Source organism: Dromiciops gliroides, chromosome 3 (genome assembly GCF_019393635.1).
Source record: "Dromiciops gliroides isolate mDroGli1 chromosome 3, mDroGli1.pri, whole genome shotgun sequence".
In the NCBI taxonomy this organism is placed as follows: domain Eukaryota; kingdom Metazoa; phylum Chordata; class Mammalia; order Microbiotheria; family Microbiotheriidae; genus Dromiciops; species Dromiciops gliroides.
This window is the reverse complement of record NC_057863.1, coordinates 634,393,984-634,414,189: the sequence shown is the minus strand read 5'-3', so window position 1 is coordinate 634,414,189 and position 20,206 is coordinate 634,393,984. Positions and strand designations below refer to the sequence as shown.

The window sequence follows — 20,206 nt, the reverse complement described above, 5'->3', positions numbered from 1 at the left end:
ATATGTGTATAATTATATATGCACTTATATTTACATAAATGATTAAAGTTATGAATATATGTTCACCCAGAGGGAGGACAAATGGAAAAAATCACTTTGCTTCTAAAGGTTTCCATAGATGTCAATTTGTCTTTAAAAGGGAGTTCATTGGAAAAGAATTTGGAATTCTGTGAGAAAGGCAACTCAACGTCCCATACCCTTTGGTATGGCAATGCTACATCTTGGCATATATATCCTAGGGATATCAAGGTCAGGTTAAATGCCTCCTATGTGCTGGGCTCAGTGCTAAGCATTGACGATGCAAAGAAAAAGCAGACTTAGGCTCTGCCTTTAAGGAGTTTACATTCTCACTGGAACCAAAATGTATCCCATTCATTGGGAAATGGCTGAACACACTGTGGCAGGTGTATATGTGTACACACACACACACACACACACACAAATATATATATATATGTATGTATACATGTATACAGAGATATAGACATGTGTATACAGATATACATGTGTATATACATAAACATATATAGCATTGTTAGACCACCATAAGAAATGCCAGATGTAAGGAATTTAGAGAAGAATGGGAAGACTTGTATGAGCTAATGCTGGGTGAAGTAAGTAGGATCAGGAGAACCATGCAGAGAGCATAATGATATATCACTTGGTCTCTGAAACAGAATAAGGTAAAAGGAACTTTACATATTTGCAATTCCCTAAAGCCACCTTGGTGACATCTGCCCCATAATGAGAAATCAGTGTAACCATCCACCTTAGAAAAAGAATGGATCCATCCATCCATCAGTCAACCAGTATTAAGTACCTACTATGTGCCAGGCACTATGTTAAGTGTTGGGGGATACAATGACAAAAAAAATATGCTCTTACAGAGTTTATTTCCTGTTGGGGGATTCCGTGTATGCAGATATGATATTTAGAAAACTACCCCTTGTCTTGACTCTGATGTATATCTGGATGGGCAGAGTATTGAAGAGATGAGTGTTTGCTGCCAAGAGCATCTGGGGATTGTTGAGAACACAGCATCGTTTTCCCACAAGCAGCCTAGACCAAACTTCTCCAACCAATCTGAATCTGGTTAATTGTCTGTTTGTAACATTTGTTCGAGATCTATGTACATCTAGTGATGCTAGATGAGGAGGTTCTCAGCCCTGAAATATATATACCACAACCGAAACTCCAGTTCTCCCAAGTGTGGTGTGAGTGAGAATGACTTCTGTTTAGTGGTAACTAACAGCTGGCAATGGATAAGGTGGCAGTTATGGTATAAAGGTTACTCATTTCCCAGGGCAGCTAGGTGGTGCAGTGGATAAAGCACCAGCCCTGGATTCAGGAGGACCTGAGTCCAAATCTGACTTCAGACACTTGACACTTACTAGCTGTTGGGCAAGTGCCCTGCCCAAAAAAAGAAAAGGAAGAAAAGAAAAGAAAAGGTTACTCATTCTCCTCCCTCAAGGAGGTTTCAGTTTGACTGCAGAGGGTGAGGAATGGGAGTGGGGTTGGAGAGTGAGATATAAGCACAGAACATCAATTTATAGAGGGCTTGACTTTTCTAGAGAGTAATGTTGGGAGAACTGAAAGGGACTTTAGAGGGTTCGTGGCACCATAGTGCACAGAGTGCCAGGCTTGGAGACAAGAAGACCTGAGTTCAAATTTGGCCTCAGACACTTCCTAGCTGTGTGACCCTGGGCGAATCACTTCACTGTGTTTCCCTTGGTTTCCTCATCTGTAAGGTAAGATGCTATTCCAGTATCTTTGCCAATAAAACCCCAAATGGAGTCACAGAGAGTCGGGCATGACCAAACAACAACAGTTCAGTGGTCTTGGTTTATAGATGAAGAGACTGAGGGCCAGAGGGGCAGTAGTAATTGCCCAAGTCTTTGCAGGTTGCAAATTAGTATAGTTGGGCTACCTTTTCTCCTACACCATGTTATTTGTTACTGTAGGATCAACCAGTCATGTGTCAAAGCTGGATGGATGGCCATCTAGTTGAACCCCTCCTTTTATAGGAGGGGAAACTGAGCCCCATAGAGGTTAAGTAATTTACCCAATGTCACACAGGTCCTGGAGAAGATTTGAACCCAGGTCCTCTGGCTCCAAAATCAGCCCACTTTCCACCATACCAAGCTGCCTCTGCTTGCCAACAAGTATTTGTCATTCCTCTGATATAAATTGGCCTGGTAGGAATTTCAGTTTCGCTTGGAGAATATATTTTTAATTGTTTAGTTTTAACAGTTTTAGAAATACCGTAGTACTTCAGAGCTAGGACTTTTGAAGTCATATAGTCCAATCCCTTTATTTTCTTTTTTGGGGGGGATTAACTATTTTTTCAAATGTAAAACATATTTTTATTGATATATCTTCTTTTGATATCACCTAATTTTTCTTCTGTATTCTTCTCCCTCCCCTTCCCAGAATCCCTTGTAACCAAGAATTTTTGAAAATCAGAAAACGAATTCAAACATCAAAAAAATCTGATATAGTAGGAGCTATCTATATAAGTAGTGGGTATCATCATCATTGTTATTATTGATTATTATTAGTATTCTAAAGCTGGAAAGGATTTTGGGGGGCCACTGAGTCCAGTCCTCTCATTTTAAAGAAGAGTAGGGAACAAGGTCACACAGGTTGTGACAGAAAGCAGGATCTGAACCCAGGTGCTCTGGCTCCCAATCCAGCCCCCCCCCTTTCCATGGTGAACCACAAAACTCAAACAAGTCACAAATAAATGCTTTGAATAGTGAGTTCCCTGTCCCTGGAGAGGGGTTGAAGGTTGGACAAGCTCTCCTCTTGAGATCTCTTCCCGATTTAAGGATTCTGTGCCTTGCCCTGGATCACTCAGGGAGTCGGGATGAGAGGTGGGGGTTCTTAAGTCCTGGTCTCGCAGGCAAAGGCCAGGGCACTTTTCTCCGTACCAGGCTCCGAATTGGCGTCCTCAGGTACAAGGGAGAAGCTCCTGCTGGTGGCAGCAAAGGATTGCAGACGTTATAGTCAGGGCCGTGTACTGATTCACCATGCCTCTTCCCCGGCCCCCCTGCAGGAGAGCTTTCCTGGAGACAGCTGACAGCCCTTGGGATCCAGGGAGGAGAAAGCTGCCCTTTGACTCCACCAGCCCAGCTCCGTGGGTCTTCTGAGCCCTCTTCCTAGGCCTTTGGGATGAATGTGCCTTTGTGAGCTTTGGCAGGGAAAGGAGAGAGATCTGAATAAATTATATGGGAAAGGGTTTTGTTTTGGGGCAGCTGAATATCATGGATAGGATCCTAGAGATAGAACTGACTGGGACCGCAGGATAGAGACTGTCAGAGCTGAGGGAGACTTTGGAACAGAGATAGCAGAGTCAGGAGGGCCTTGGAAAAGGGAATATCAGATCCAGGTGGGACCTTAGCATTGGAAAGGACCTGAGATTATGGAATGTAGAATGCTGGAGTTTGGATGAATTTCACAGTCATCTGGACCAGCCTCTCCCATTTTGTTGATTAGTAAAGTTAGGCACAGAAAAGAGAAATGACTTGTCCAAGGTCACAGAACCAATTACTGGCAGAGTGAGGAATTCTTTTTCTGTTTGTCTGTCTCTCCTCCTCCCTCCTTTCCCCCTTTTCTCTCTTTCTTCATTCTCTGTTTCTCTCTGTGTGTTTCTATCTTCCTCTCCTCTCTCCTCTCTCCTCTCTCTGTCTCCTTTCTGTCCCTGTCTCCCTCTTTCGCCCTTACCCTCTCCTTCCTACTGTCTCACTCTCTCTATCTCTCCATCCATCCATCTCTCTTTCTGTCTCCCTCTATCTCTGACTTCCTCCTTCCTGTCCTTACCTCTCTCCCCATCCATCCATCTATCTCTCCTTCCCTCCTCCTCTCTCCATCCTGTCCCCCTCATTCATCCATCTCTTAGTTGCTGTCTCTCTCTGTTTTTCTCCATCTATCTGTCTCTATTTGTCTCTAAATCCCTCCTTCTCTCTTCTCTTTCCTCCTTCCCTCCCCATCCATTCATTTACCTCTTAGTCTCTGTCTCTCCATCTATGTCTGTGTCTCTGTCCGTGACTCCCTCCTCTCTCCCCCTTCCTCCTTCCCTTCCTATCTATCTATCTCTCTGTCTCTGTCTCTCTCCATCCATCTCTATCTCTTTCTTTCTCTGTCTCTGTTTCTCCCCCACCCCAAATAGCCAAGCTATCATCTCTTTTTGTCATCTATTTCTTTGATGACATCCTTTACCCCTGTTCTTCTCTACATTCCTTATTGGTTATATATCAACACCAACAAGCAAGGATGTGCTTGGAGTCAGCTTGTTAAATTTCATCGGGACCATTTACACCTTAGAAATAAGAAAATGCTACAAATCAGGGCTTGATTTAATATTCTGTTGATTGTCCAGACTTAAGAAAGTGAGAAAAATCTTAATAATTCAGATAAAACTTAGAAGTGTTTCACACATGCAATCACAGAACTGGTTGTTAAATATTTACCAGCACACTCCTTCCTTGGCCACCATTTGCTTTTCCATTGCCCTCTGTGTAATGTTCATATTTTTCTCTTTGGAGACAGTATTGTTTCAGGCATTCCTACCTTAAAGCAACATGGATATGTTTATTTTGAAAAGGCAAGCCTTTGTTATTCTGAGAAGAATGGGTTCTTTGTAGCCCACTTTCCAATCCAGGCCCCTTTCCTTTCTCTGTTTTAAGGTTTGATTCAATTGCTCTGAGGTCAAAGTTGAAAATTAAAAAAAACCCACCAACATTCAACACTGTGATGGAGGGGATCCAGAGCAAGGTCCAGGTTGAGGAGAGGTTTCCACATGCTCATGTTTGCTGATGACCTTTTGTTGATTGCATCAAGTCCCAAGATAATGCATTCTCTGGGAAGAAAACTGTATTTGTCCAAGGGAGTTTGACCCATCCATCCACACGGGAAAGACCAAATGGATGAAGGATGTCTACAGCCTGGATTTCACCATGTATTTGGATGCACCCTCTGGAGAAGCTCTGTACCTGGGAGAGACAGTTGTGATGGATGATGAGCCCAGCACATTAATGCTTGGTGGCTGATAAGTTGATTGAAGTATAGCTACTCACAGAGTCTTCAGCAAGCTGCCTTAGGAAGAAACAAGAGGCTAGGAAAAACTTGTGAAAAGGTGACTCATATCTTGAGAGAATCTGTAGGACCTGAGGAAGAATGGTTCATACCTGCCTGATGGGAAATTTATGGACTCAGGTTGCCATTATCCATCATACCATCATAGCTATAGAGCTAGGAGGGACCTCAGAGTCCTCTGGTCCAACCTCCCTAGGAAACTGAGGCAAAAATTGGAAAGTGATTTAGGATTTTAGCTCTTGAGCTGGAAGATACCCCAGAGGCCATCTAGTCTGGCCTCTTCACCTTATAAATGAGAAAGTTGAGGACCCAAGGGGATAAGTGACTTGACTAAGTTACACAGCTACAGCCGAGATTCAGGCTCAGACTATATGTCTATAGTCTAATTGAGAGGCCATAGTGTAATTGAGAAAGCAAGGCGGATTTTGCATTCTTATTCCGATTTTTTTTTCTTTTCTCCTCCCTGGTCAAATTTCTTCTAGGTTGGGCTTGCTTTTTTTGTCTATCCTCTGTGTGTGTGTGTGTGTGTGTGTGTGTGTGTGTGTGTGTGTGTGTGAATGCACATGTTCAGAATTGTTCAGATTAGCATACGGATGGTTCCTTGGATGCTGTTTGAAGCCAACATGGAGTATCTTAAAACCCTCTACATGAAACAAAGTGAACTTAGGCTGAAATGAGACATTGTTCGATTTTTGTATAGAAGATGGCTATCGCCCGCCAATGCCAGATTGCTGTATCTGTCTGCCCTGCTGCCTACTTCCCAGAACTTGGCAGGCTGCCTCATGATCTGGAAGCTGAGGAACGGGTGTGCGTGGGGACGTTGTCTTGCTAAGGGGGCTGTCTGAAGCTTTGGCATGTGCACATGCTGAGACAGTTGTCTTGTATTGTGCAAACTACCGGCAGCTAGTAGTCCTCTCATTAATTGTTCACCAAAAAAAAAAAAAAAAAGAAGAAGGGATGAATGTGCAATTGTGTGAAGTCGGGTGTCAGAAGTATTATTCAGTCTCAGTGCCCCAGAGGACCCACCCGAGATGTTATTGCCTAATTCTACTCTCTCTAGTTCATTCTCACCTCCCTTGGCTTGGAGGTCTTCCAGCAGAGGCTGCCGGACAGCCGAATGATGGGGATGAGCTAGAGGGGATTTTTGGTCAGGTATGGGTTGAGCCCCATGGCCTGTGAGGTGCCTGCCAAATCTGAGACTCTGAAAGTTGGCCTGGATTGAAGCTCATTCTGTAACATTCCCCATTCGCAACATTCTGTCTTGAGTCTCTTGAACTCCTGAAGCTGGAATGTTCCACCTCATTCCCTCTGAGATTATCTCCAGTTTATCCTTTATGCAGTTTATCTGTTTGTAGTTGTTTCACTCTTTTCCCTCCCCCTTGGAATGTAAGCTTCTGAGGGCAGGGACCTTCATTTCTATCTTTGTATTCCCATTGCCCAACACTATAATTGCTCCAATGCTTCTCCAGAGCAGAGGCTGTTTGGGTTTTCTTTCTTTTCTCTAGTACTCAGTCTGGTGTCTGGTACAAAGTAAGTGCTTAATTAAGGAGTTTTTACTGACTGACTGCTTGTGGGATCGGATTGAATTGAATTGAACAGGTTTAAGTTGTTTCCCAGTCTATTCCCTTGCTTACTCCCCAGTCTTACTATAAAAGTCAGGGATCAGGGGCAGCTAGGTGGTGCAGTGGATAAAGCACCGCTCCTGGATTCAGGAGGACCTGAGTTCAAATCTGGCCTCAGACACTTGATACTTACTAGCTGTGTGACCCTGGGCAAGTCACTTAACCCTTATTGCCCTGCAAAACAAACAAACAAACAAACAAACAACTACCACCAACAAAAAAAGTCAGGGATCACTGTGGGGCCAGGGAAAGACCACTGGCTTGGGAGTGATAGGACATGGGTTCAAAAGCCACCTTTGAATGCTTACTATATGACCTTAGGTAAGTCATTTATCTTCCCTAAGCATCAGTTTCTTCATCTGTATAAGGAGAGAGTCGGACTGCATGGCCTCTGAGGTCCCCTCTGGCTCTAATTCTATGAATGTAATAGAATATTATTGAATAGTAATCACTAGGGACTAGAGCTGTCTTTTTTTATGGAACTCCTAGGTAAAAAAAAAACAAAAATCCCTCCTCTATCAATAAATCAATCAACAAACATTGATTAAGCATGCGTTATATGCCAGGCACTGTGCTAAAGTTCTGGGGATAAAAAAAGAGACAAAAGGCAGTTCCTGACCTCAAGGAGCTTACAATCTAGATAGTAGTGAGCACCATGTCTGTCACTTATAGCCTTTGCAAGTTGTCTAGATCACTGAGAGGTAAAGACCCCTATAGTGTCACATAATATGTGTCAGAGGAAAGACTTAAACCCAGGTCTTTTTGGGTGTGAAGCCACAGTATCATTCATGCAGTTTGTTCAATCATTTTTTTGGTCCTGTCCAACTCTCCGTGACTCCATTTGGGGTTTTCTTTCTTTTTTTTTTTTATTTGGGATTTTCTTGACAGAGATAGAGTAGTTAGCCATTTCCTTCTCCAGCTCATTTGATAGATGAGGAAAATGAGGCCAATAGGGTGAAGTGACTTGCCTGGGGTCACACAGCTAATAAGTGTAAATGACCAAAAAAATGAGAAGCAAAACAAGGAAAGATCTATAAGAAATGACGCATAGTGGAGTAAACTGTCCCCGAAGAACAAATATACCCACTACCTTCAATGATGCAGATGAATGAACACTAAGAGGGGGCTACTACTAGTTGCTTCTCTCCGGGCCTCAGTTCTCCTCTCTGTAAAATGAGGGCTTGTACTTGAGGACTTGGGTTTGTTGTGCTGGGCCCCAGACAGCAGAGCTGAGAATAAGAGGTAAAGGTTGCTGACGGACAGGTTTAGACTTGATGTAATGAAAAACTTCCTAACAATTAGAGATATCTTATGGTGGAATGTGCTGTCTGGGGAGGTAGTGAGTGGAATCCCCCTCCGTGGAGGTCTTCAAGTAAAGACTGGATGCCTACGGGTTGGGGCTGGGGGGTGGTAGAGCAGAGTTCTGATTCAGGTACGACTTGGATCACATGACCTGGGAAGTGTCTCCCAATTCCGAGATGCTATGAAACCACATTCAGGGCAATGGTAATAACCAATCTTGGTCCTGGAGGTAGATAGTGAAGCATCCCCCTTCTGTCACCAGCAAGGCAAGGGACTATGGGGTTGGGCTGTTACATTCATTATAGATGGTGGGTTTGCTCTACTCTTCTTTGTTTTATTTGTTGTTGTTGTTTTGTTTTGTTTGCTTTTTTTGTTTGTTTGTTTTGGTGAGGCAGTTGGGGTTAAATGACTTGCCCAGGGTCACACAGCTAGTAAGTGTTAAGTGTCCGAGGCTGGATTTGAACTCAGGTCCTCCTGAATCCAGGGCCGGTGCTCTATCCACTGCACCACTTAGCTGCCCCCCTTTTTTTGTTTTATAAGAGGTGGATGGTTCTAAAACAAAATAAAGGCATCAACAAAAATGGGCATCATTATTATTTTAAATAAAGGGCATCCATCAGCATCAAGGCTTTGGGAAACCGATCATATTAGATGTTTAGATGTTCTCCGGTGCCAGAACTTGTGCTCTTTGTGTGGCTGTCAAGGACTTCACTCCTGGAAAATGTGTAACAGTGGAAACAGCTTTGGGCTGGGAGGCTGGAGACCTGAGTTCGAATCCTGACTTGGCTGCTAACTTGGGGTTTGGTTGCAGCAAGTTCTTTCTTGTCCCTGGGCCTTAGTTTCCTCTTCTGTCAAATAAAAGGGTCATCAAGAATCCTTCTAGGGGGCAACTAGGTGGCACAGTGGATAAAGCACCAGCCCTGGATTCCGGAGTTCAAATCTGGCCTCAGACACTTGACACTTACTAGCTGTGTGACCCTGGGCAAGTCACTTAACTCCCATTGCCCCCCCCCCCCAATAATCTTCCTAAATTCTGAGAGTCTCTCTTCAAATGCCCATTCCTGACCTGGCTGACTTGGGCATGAAGCCTTAAACTGTACTTCACCCATTCTGTTTCTTCCTCCCAGAGGCAATATGGGTGGAAAGAGAATGGATTGGGAAGGACTTGGGTTCAAATTCTGGCTACTTGTGTGACGATTGGGCAAGGTATTTAACCTCTCTGGGCTGCAGTGAAGTTATTTGGAAAATGAGCAATTTAAACCAGATCATCTCTAAAGGCCCTCCCAGCTCTGATGTTCTGTATTCAAAGTGCCCTCCCACGTCTGACATTCTGTGTTCTGAGAGCCCTCCCAGCTCCACATTCTGTGTTCTAAGGGCTCTCCTGGTTCTCACATTCCATGTTCTAATTGCCCTCCCAGCTCTGCTGTTCTACATGTTAAGGTCCTTACTAGCCCCTTGTTGGAAGATCTGTTTCAAGCCTTAAATCTCATGAACCCTCCTGAGGAGGTTCCTCCTCATTCCCTTTCCTACCAAAATTCAAAGGCAACTAGGTGGTACAGTGGATCTAGTGCCTGGCCTGGAGTCAGTAAGACTCTTCTTTGTGAGTTCAAATCTGGCCTCAGGCATTTGCAAGCGGTATGACCCTGGACAAGTCACTTAACCCCGTTTGCCTCTGTAAAATCAGCTGGAGAAGGAAATGGCAAAACCACTCTAGTATCTTTGCCCAAAAAAGCCTCAAATGGGGTCATGGAGAGTCAGATAGGACTGAATGAAATGACTGAACAATATCTCAGCAAAATCTATTTCAAATTATCCAGCCTTCTCTGAACTTCCATCAAACTTTTTTGGTGCTGTAGAGTTCAGTGCACAGTTACCCCAGAAAGATAAGGAGGGAGGGGGGTCTGGACTTCAAGAGTGGAGTTAAATCCTGCCTCAGATACTTACTAGCAGTGTGACTCAAGGCACTCTGACCTTCTATAGCTAATCTGAAAAAAGGAACGACAACGACGATGGTGATGATGATGTTAACATGCCCACATACTGGGAGCAAAAGTGAGATGATAATGGCAGTTGTGTCCAACTTTTTGTGACCCTATTTCTGGTTTTCTTGGCAAAGATACTGGACTGGTTTGCCATTCCCTTCTCCAGCTCATTTTGCAAATGAGGAAACTGAGGCCCACTGAGGTTTGGTGACATGCCCATGGTTGGCAGCAGAGTGGGGATTTGAACCCAGGTTCTCTGGGTTTCAGAACCAGCACACAGTTCAATTTAGCACATTGCCTCTGGCTAGTCTGTGCCTGAGTCACAGGGAAGTAGGTGCCCGGGTTATTGGATAGTTAGTGAGCCCAAACAAAAGGGAGATCTGCCAGGCAGTTCGCCAGGCTATATAGGGGCTTGAGCCAGGGGAGTTTGGACAGTAGGGCTGAAAGCTTAGCAAACCCTGTGCTCTACTGCTTATCTGTTTGATTTGTCTATGTCCGGATTATAGAATTTTGAGTTGCCAGGGACCTTAGAGACATTATCCAGTCCAGGGATTCTTCCCCTTGGTTGTGTCCTGGGTCCCTTGGGCAGTCAGTTCAGTGAAGCCTGTGAGTTCCTTCTCAGAATCATCTTCTTAAATGCATCAAATAAAATACATCGAATTAGAAAAGGAAGCCAATTAGTTTGAAATGCTGTTGCAAAAATGTTTTTTAACAAGTTCCCAGACCGCAGGTTTAGAAGCCCTTACCTTATGCAACCTCCTCATTTTGCAGAGAGATGTCAGAGAAGTTAGGTGGTTTACTTATCGTGCCACAGTTTATGAGAGCCAGAATTCGATTTCAGGAACTAATGTTCTTTCCACTATACTATCTTGCCTGTCATATTTCAACCCAACCAGATTCTAATATCCTGGGAGGCAGGACTTATATCTTCTACTGTTCTATATTTTCATCAGTATCTAGAATACTATACTAGATAGGAATTAGACCTAGCATTTCACTGGTGTAGAAAACTCCCAGGTGAGGAAACTATCCATCAGTACAGATTGGCACCTTCTAGAGAGTTGCGTAAAGTCCTTAGAAGTCACCTGCCAAGGGCCACATAACCACTGTGTGTCAGGAGCAACACCGAGTCCAGGTTGTCACCCTGGCTCCAAGGCTGGCATTGTAAATAATTGCTGGATGAACGAATGAATAAGGAGTGAATAAATGGAAGAAGTGGCCGCTTCCAGCAGGGTTTCTGAATACCATCTCTCTACCCTCCTTTCCAGTCCAGTGTCTCTTTCTGTACAATATCCAGCCCAGCTATTGTCCTGTGTGCCATCTCCATTAGCCAGGCTTCTCCAGGGTGTGGGTCAGGTCCGTGGGGGCATGCGCCCCTGCAGTGCCTGCCTCAGAGGCTCCGTGCAGCCCTACATGTAGAAAGTCAAACAGCAACAGATTGTATGTTCCTGCTGTGACCCATACTGGGCAAGTCTGGACTTGCCTGGCTTGGCATGGCCATGTGGCATGGTAGGTGGGGCAGGGCTGGGGCTGGGCTCTTTCTGACTTTCATATGCTGACGCTGACGACCTCTAGGGGCCCAGGTGGCCAGATGGGTTTGTGATTTGATTGCAGTCTTGGTAAGCACAGGAAGTGGCCACATCTCATCCTATTGAATCTGTATATGTGTCCCTGGAAGGAGATAGACAGGCTTCTGGGCAGTCTAATTCTTGACTTCTATGCTTAGTACCCTGTAGTGGCCTCAGTTTCATCATCATCTGTGAAATGACAAGGTTGAATTGGAAAGTCCCTGGGGGTTCCTTCAGCCTCAAATTCTAGACCTAGGATCTGATTCTAGGTATTCACTGGTTAAGAACGAATGAGAAATATACAACTTTGAGTTGGAGGTGACACAAAGAGGAGGGCTGTGCCTTTGTTTCACAATCTGACTCCAACCTACCTGTCCCTCCCGCTTGTGCACCCTACATTCTAGCCACTTGTTATTTTGGGGCCAATACATTTCCTGGCTTTGTGCAGCTTATCTCCCATACTTGGAATGCTCTTCTTCCTCCATTTCTAGTACTTATTTCTCCTTGGGCTCCTCCCCCATTAACTTGCATATTGTATCTGTTTATGTCCCACCCTCTCTGGGGCTACTTCCTTCAGTCACACTTTTTTTTTTTTTTTTTAGTAAGGCAATTGGGGTTAAGTGACTTGCCCAGGGTCACACAGCTAGTAAGTGTCAAGTGTCCGAGGCCGGATTTGAACTCAGGTACTCCTGAATCCAGGGCCAGTGCTCTATCCACTGTGCCATCTAGCTGCCCCCCTTCAGTCACACTTGAGTTGATTTTCAGGTAACCTTGAGGGGGGTTTCTGGTACTCTCACAAGTTCCCACTGGTAGGGGCAGCTAGGTGGCACAGTGGAAAAAGCACGGGTCCTGGATTCAGGAGGACCTGAGTTCAAATCTGGCCTCAGACACTTGACACTTACTTGCTGTGTGACCCTGGGCAAGTCACTTAACCCTCATTGCCCTGCCAAAACAAACAAACAAACAAGTCAAATCAAACAACCAAACAAAAAAACCCAAGTTCTCACTGGTGTGTTTCCCATTAATATCAATCAGCTAGACTTCAGTTAACCTTTTTTTGGGGGGGGTGGGGGGGAGGACTTACCATAAAAGTTGTGGCATTTTAAAAAGTTCAAGAGACATATTTTCTGGGTAATTGAATCATTTCATTAATAATGTCAGCATGTTTATTAATAAAAGGACTGATAATAAGGGTCACTTGGCCATCTCTTTCTTAGACCAAAGGTAATCATGGTGGCAGGCTCCTGGTGTTACTGAAGGTGGCAATCAACTCTGACTGGTTAACAACTAACAAGGGGCGGATTTTACAAAGAGAAGTCAGCTCACTTCAGTGAGGGGCTGTAAGTGATATCAAGTCACTCTTGGCCAGAGAGACTATCTCTATACCCAGACCACCTCCAGCCTTGAGCAATCTAGACAACGAACCTATATCCCTCACACAAGGCTGAGCTAGTTAGAATACCCAGAATGAGGAGAATGTTTATCGTATCTTCCATCAGCTTGAGAGATTAGACAAGGAAATAGGACAAGGGAAAAAAAGTTAGGGTGTCCTCAATTTGAATAATTGGCTATTAATATAAAAGAGAAATAATCATTTCTCTTAAAGTATAGCAAACACAATTGGTATCAAGTATTCCACCCCTTCCCCCCAAAAAAACTAGGGACATATGCTCTGTCCTGGACAGAGTTGACCTTGAGGTAGAATGGTACCGTAGAGAGAAAGTGAGACTTGGAATTGAGATGATGTAGGCTCATATCCCATCTCAGACACTTACTAGCTAGGTGAGCCTTCTCAGCCTCCTTATCTGTAAAATGAGGCTGGACTCCATGGCTCCCATGTTCTTTTCCAGCCCCAAATCTATGATCCTGTGAAAAGTGAAGATGGTTATTCTAGCCCTGTCAGCCTCGGAGGGGGTGGGTGGTATCTAGAAGCAGATGAGAGGGTGGATGTGAAAGGAACTGGAGAAATTGGAAAGTGGCTTCTTTTTCACGGGGGCATGTTTTCTCTTCCCAGAGTGTTTTACCCTTGGCTGGATTCTCCCTCTATGAAGATGTCGCACGAGTCTTCCTCTGCAGATGAAGGATCCACGTTTGAACACCTCTGGAGTACTCTGTGAGTTTTCTTCAGAGTTACTATATCCCTGGGAGATGAAGTAGAAGAGCAGGGAGCTGTCTCCTCAGCCCAGACCAGGCTCAACCTTCTCATGAGGTCTGGTGCCCACGTAGAGGTGGATGGGCACCAAGATGTGGGCAGGAGCTGCAGCTAAGTGGACCCACTGGTGCCAGGGCTGTTCCTTAGGATGTGCCAGATAAAACGAGGCACTTCCTCACAGTCTGCAGAGCAGGCTAATTGCTCTTCCGAGGGTACTTGGTGTCGTAGAAAAGAACCTGACGACCAGGGAACAGGATAGGGTGGGGGTGGGGGGACCAAGAGACCATTAGGAACACTGCTGGCAGAGATGACTTGGGGGAGAGGGCATGGCCACTGTCTTCAAGCTTTTGAAGAGCTGTCATGTGGAAGAAGGATTAGCCTTGTTCTTCTTGGCTCTAGAGGGCAGGAGTGGGAATAATGGGGGAGAATTACAGAGGAGCCAAATTTGCCTCCAGCTTTGGAAAAACTTATCACCAATTAGAATTGTCCCCAAAGGAGAATCCATTGAGAGGTAATATCTAGAGGTCTTCAAGTGGAAGAGGGATGCCCACTTGTCTGGGAACGGAATTCCTGTTCAGATATGGGTTGGACCAGATGACCTCTGTCACAAACTTGGATTGTGTAGTTTGAGGAGAGAAGAGGATCAGGAGGTGAGGAGAGAAAAATGAGGAGAGGATAGGAAAAGAGATAAGAAAAAGGAGGGGAGAAAACTGGAGAGATGAGGAGTAAGGAGAGGAGAGGACCAAGAAGAGAAGAGAGAAAGGAGAAGTGAGGAGAGGACCAGGAGATGTGGAGAGGAGATGATAGGAGAGGAAAGCAGAGAGAGAGAGAGAGAGAAAATGAGTGGGGGGGGATGATTAAAAAGAAGAGAAGAGAGGGAAGGAAAGAAAGGAGATGAGAGCTGAGGAGGGGTGGAGAGGGGAGGGAAGATCTAGAAATGCATAGGAAGAAAAATGAATGGGTAGAGGTATGAAGCTAGGGCGCTCTCAGGTCCTCGACAGTGATGAGATTGATTTATATCCCCCCAAACCACCCCACCTCCTTTCCCCTCTCAGTTAACTCTACCCTTGGGCTGGTAGGTAAGGGTGTTTAGACCAGTGGTTCAGGTAAAGCTAAAGGCTTTCTTCATCTTTTCTCAGGGAGCCCGACAGCACATATTTTGATCTTCCCCAGTCCAGCCAAGGGGGCAATGAGGTGGTGGCTGGTGGGACTGTGGTCAGCATGGATGACTTCCCTGTCATGGTAAGTGAGGTCTCTAACTCCTGCAAGGAAAACAAAGTGCTGATAGTAGGGTTGAGTTTTCCTTGGAGGTTGAGATGGTTGAGATGGGAACTCAGATGGGGCCCCCTTTCCCATCTCCACCACTACCTTTGGCTCTTCAAAGGGATGGGATCATAAAAGGAGATGGACAGATCGAAATTCCCTAAATGGCTTCCAAATGACCAGGATTCTCTAGGCAGGAATGTCAAGATGTGTCGGGGTCTGGGTTGGAAACCAACTTCAACTCTCATTATCCCCTTTCTTCCTGAACATTCTGTGCCTGAGCCTTTGGCTGTCTGTTGGCAAGCAGGCATGATTACAAATTATGGGCTCGTAGGACGAATTGCAGGACTATGGAGGCACTTGGCTGAGGGCTATCTACCTACTACAAAATGATAAGGTCAGGAAAACGAGTATCTTCCTTCCCTCCATGTTATTTACCCTTTCCTGCCTCTGACATCTTGGCCCATTGCTCTTCCCACCCAAAACACTGATTTCATTCTGAGCTCTGTATTTTTAAAATTATTTGCTAAACTGTGGGGTTTTTTTGTTTTGTTTTGTTTTGTTTTTGTGGGGCAATGGGGGTTAAGTGACTTGCCCAGGGTCACACAGCTAGTAAGTGTCAAGTGTCTGAGGCCGGATTTGAACTCAGGTCCTCCTGACTCCAGGGCTGGTGCTCTATCCACTGTACCACCTAGCTTCCCCCTAAACTGTGTTTTTTAAAATTATTGCTATTTATAATTAATTGCTATGGCACCTGTTTTGGCAGTAAGCATTTATTATTTATGAATATTGTATATACCAGTAAAGAATTGACCGTGTGTCTTCCTAACTTCTCATAGTCTCAGGTCTTCATACCTACATAGTCTTAAGAGGAAGAGTACATGGGGCAGCTAGGTGGCTCAGTGGATAGAGCACCAGCCCTGGATTCAGGAGGACCTGAGTTCAAATCCGGCCTCAGACACTTGACACTTACTAGCTATATGACCCTGGACAAGTCACCAACCCCCAATTGCCTCATCAAAAAAAAAAAAAAGAAAGAAAGAAAGAAAGAAAAAGAGGAAAAGTGCATAGCAAGCAAGAGTGAGGCCAGAGAGAGGGGCAAGAGAGGGCAAAAAAAAAAAAAAACCCTGACCCTGGCATGGCCAAGGGTTTTATCCTCCTTAGATAGAGATGGGTCACTACCCATTGGTTATAGCATCATACAGTTCCATCAATTGACATGACTTGAGGGTGTTCTAGAGAGTATGCAAAAGGGCAAATTCTAGTTCCTAAGTGTGATTCTTCACCTAGCTAAAAAAAAGAATCAATCTCCATTTCCCCTGCTCCCTTGGGCTTGTACCAGACAACAGCTGAACTTTTGGGGTGGGGGGAGAATGGACAAACTGATCTCTGGGTCCCCCCAAGAAATTCATTATTAATAATTATTTTCTCACAGCTCCCAGATCAAGGGATAAGTTATGGTTAATACTTAAGGTGTTAGCCCTCCCCGGGAATATTTGCCTTTCAGTAGAGAGCCATGGAAAAGCTTTGCTCATGGAAAAAGCTTTTTAATGGTGGACTATCTGCTACCATCTAAGCCATTCCAACAAACACTTATTAAGTTTTTATGATTTATAGCTCAAGGCCCTGGGGCTACAAAAAACAAAATCAAATAAATGATTCTTGTCCTTAAAGGATTTTCTATTGATTGGGAGGGTGGGGATAGTATACACTACATATAGAGCTAAATGAATATGGGATAATTGGGTGAAGGGAGAGAGAAAGGACTAATATGTAGAGGGAATCAGGCAAATTTTCCTCTAGGAGGTGGTACCTTAGCTCAATCTCGAAAGGAGCTTGGAACCGGGTGTGGTGGTTTATGCCTGTAATCCCTACTACCAGAAAGGCTACAACTGAAGGATCTCTTGAGTTTAGGAGTTCTGAGCTTCAGTGGGCTAAACCGATAAGATGTCCACAGGAAGTCCAGGATCAATAGGGCAATGGACTGAAGGGTGAACAGGTTGCCCAAGGAAGGACAAACCGTCCCTGGTTGGAAATGGGGATGGTTAAAGTTCTCATACTGATCCATAGTGAGATGTGGACTGTGAGTGGCCACTGTACTTTCATCCTGGGTAGGAAAGAGGAGGAGGAGGAGGAAGATAGAAGCTAGGGATTCTAAGATATGCATGGGAGGTGGTGGTGACAGGCAGCCTTTATGAAGACTGGAGATGGAATTTTGAATATATGATAACATTGTATAAAAAATGGATCTTGAAAGGTATGTGGGAGCCAGACTCTGGAGGACTTTAAATGCCAGATTGAGGCTGTATTTTATCCTAAAGAAAATAGAGAGGGGGCAGCTAGGTGGTGTAGTGGATAGAGCACCGGCCCTGGAGTCAGGAGTACCTGAGTTCAAATCTGGCCTCAGACATTTGACACTTACTAGCTGTGTGACCCTTGGCAAGTCACTTAACCCCAACTGCCTCACTAAAAAATAAACAAACAAAAAGAGAAAATAGAGAGCCTTGGAAGATTTTTGAACAAGGGAATGACATGGTTTTAGGTGTGTTGTAGGAACATAAGCTTGCTATCTGTGTGGAGGATGAGTTATCGAGGGCACAGCATGGAAGGAAGGCACCCAATTAGGAGGATATTGAAATAGAGTAGGTGAGATATGAGGTGATGAAAGTGTGAAGGAGGGTCTCAGGAGGTCTTAAGGAGCTGTAATTGAAAAAAAAACCACACCCAATTGGCAGCAAGGGGAATAGAAGGGGAAGGAAGGGTCAAGGATGGTTTTAAGGTTGTGAGCCTGGATAACAGGCGCACAGAAATAGGAAAATTTAGGGATTCGATATTTAGGGAGGGAGAAAAATGAATTCTGTTTTAAACACATTAAGTCCAAATAACACTAAGAGATAATTCTGGTAAAGGAGGGCTTACCCAGTATACCTCATGCCACAAAGAGAGCATGCCATATGACCTTGGGCAAATCACTTACCCACCTTGTGCCTCAGTTTCCCACTATGTAAAATGAGTATATTGGACTAAATGGCTTCTGAGGTCTCTTTCAGCTCTGTATCTTTGACACATACTCTGTCTACCTTTAAGACCACCCTGCGGACATTGAAGGCCCTACATAGAATCTTGGGTTTGGACAGGACCCTAGAGTTTATCTAGTACATCCTCCCATCCCAGATAATGCAATACAATGCGATATTTATTACAAATCACCCAATAGGAGATTCTCTTCTGTAGAACCACTGGGAAGATAGGCAGATGCTTCTGTGTTTGGACAATCCATGGTGGGGAGCTCATCATCCCAGGGGGAAGCCTGTGCCAGTGCTGGACAGCTCAGACTGTTAGAAAATCCTTTGCTATACTGAGCTGAAATCTGCTTCCCCATAACTCAGTAGGAGTTCCGGAGAGCAGGAGAGAGTAGGATGGGCATGGAACCATGGGACACTGCATCCCTGGGCCTGTCATGGAGCACAGTTACCATTTTGCCACCCAACTGGCCCCTTGGGAGAAATGAAGGCCCTGTTGGATTCTGGGAGAAGTCACACCTTGCCTTGGGGAGTAGGGGAAGGGAGAACCTTATTTCCATATGGGGTGGCATGGTTGCTGGCTCTGTCCTTTCTCTCCTCCCTTCCCCAACCCCACCCCCACCCCCATCCCGACCCCAGCTGGAGTGGAAGGAATCTGAAAGCTGCATCTCTGTTCTAAGTGCGGTGAGTCAGGTTCAGGCCAGGATACGAAGAGGTTCTCTTGCCTGCTCGGACTTGTAACTTGCTGGGCCCCACGCTATAATGAAGGTGGAGCCCTACACCTTTCCAAACAAAAATAGAGTATAATTTGTTCAGGTATAAACATGCCTCATAGTAAAAAGCCATTTATGAGATATTTACATGCATAGCACACTTAATGGCAGTGGGAATTCCCGGCATAAATCGCTGGCTCAAACTTGGGGGTTTGGGAAGGGGAGGGGGGAAGAAAGCCGAACCAAGCTGGGCCTGGGGAATGTGTTGATCCTAGGGCCCCGGGAAAGAATTAGTCAAAGGGTTAGCTTGACAATAACGGGCCAGAGCAAAGGGCACAGTCAAGGGAAGAAGGCAGAAAGAGAGATGAAGGGGAAAATGTCCATAAGACCCCATAAGGAAGCTGAAAAAAAAAAAAAAAAACAGTGAGCAGCAGGTGGTGGGGGGGTGGGGACATGGGGGAAGGGCATGGGTGGCTGAATGATGAATGGAGGACCTGGGAGAAATCTCTCTCTCTCTCTCTCTCTCTCTCTCTCTCTCTCTCTCTCTCTCTCTCTCTCTCTCTCTCTCTCGTTTCTGATAAAGTAACAAAAAATTGTTTCAATCTGTATTCAAATACCATCAGTTCTCTCTCTGTAGATGGATTGCATTTTTCATAAGACCTTCGGAGTTGTCTTGGATCATTGAATTACTGAAAATAACCAAGTCATTCACCCAGAACATCTCACAATATTACTGTTATTTTATATACAGTAGATTTTACTTTTCATCAGCTCATGCAGGTGAAAGTGTCTCTTATAGTCACGGCATAGAGTATTCCACACACAGACCCTGATTCTAAGTCACTCAACCTCCCTTGGGTCTCAGTGTCCTCATCTGTAAAAGGAGAGGATCAGGCTAGCTGGCCTCTAATGTCTGTGCTGGCTCTGGAGCTAAGCCCTGTGATATAAGGCCCCTCACTGTCCAATGAAGAAGGACCTCCATTATTTACATGTCCACAGAACCATTCACCTACAAGGACCTCCTCCATCCTTCTCATTTTATAGATGAGGACACTGAAGTTCAGAGAGATTAAGCAACACACAGACAGTAAATGTGAACTAGAGCTGGGATGTGAACCTGGGATCCTCTGCCTTCAAACCCAGTCCTCTTGGGACTTCACCACACTACAGTGACAAGGGTCATGCTGTTGTGTGTAGGTGACTTGGGGTTCCTCAGAAACTAGGCCAGATGAGCTCAGATTTTGGTAGGGCCTATTCAGTTGGAAAGGATTCAAGTAGAGGTACAGCAAAAGACTGTGCCTCTAGCAAGAGTGTGCTGGAGACTGCTCAAAGCAAAGCCGATTGTTAAATTTTCAACATGAACAATTACATCTCAGAAATCAGCAAACCCTATAAACCAGAGCCTGGTTTATTTTGGTGATTGTCTAGACTTAAGAACATGATGAAGAAAACTAATAACGAAGAGTAAAAATATAATTGTGGGTGAT

The 20,206-nt window shown here is 44.8% G+C and overlaps 1 protein-coding gene across 1 annotated transcript in view; it reads left to right on the top strand.

Annotated features, from left to right (window-relative positions):
• Positions 1–20,206, top strand: part of TP73 (tumor protein p73) — a 204,781-nt gene that overhangs the window by 17,912 nt on the left and 166,663 nt on the right. The window contains exons 2-3 of the mRNA XM_043995532.1: positions 13,583–13,681; positions 14,860–14,962. Of these exons, the coding sequence (XP_043851467.1) occupies positions 13,583–13,681; positions 14,860–14,962 (202 nt within the window). The remainder of the gene's footprint in view (positions 1–13,582; positions 13,682–14,859; positions 14,963–20,206) is intronic.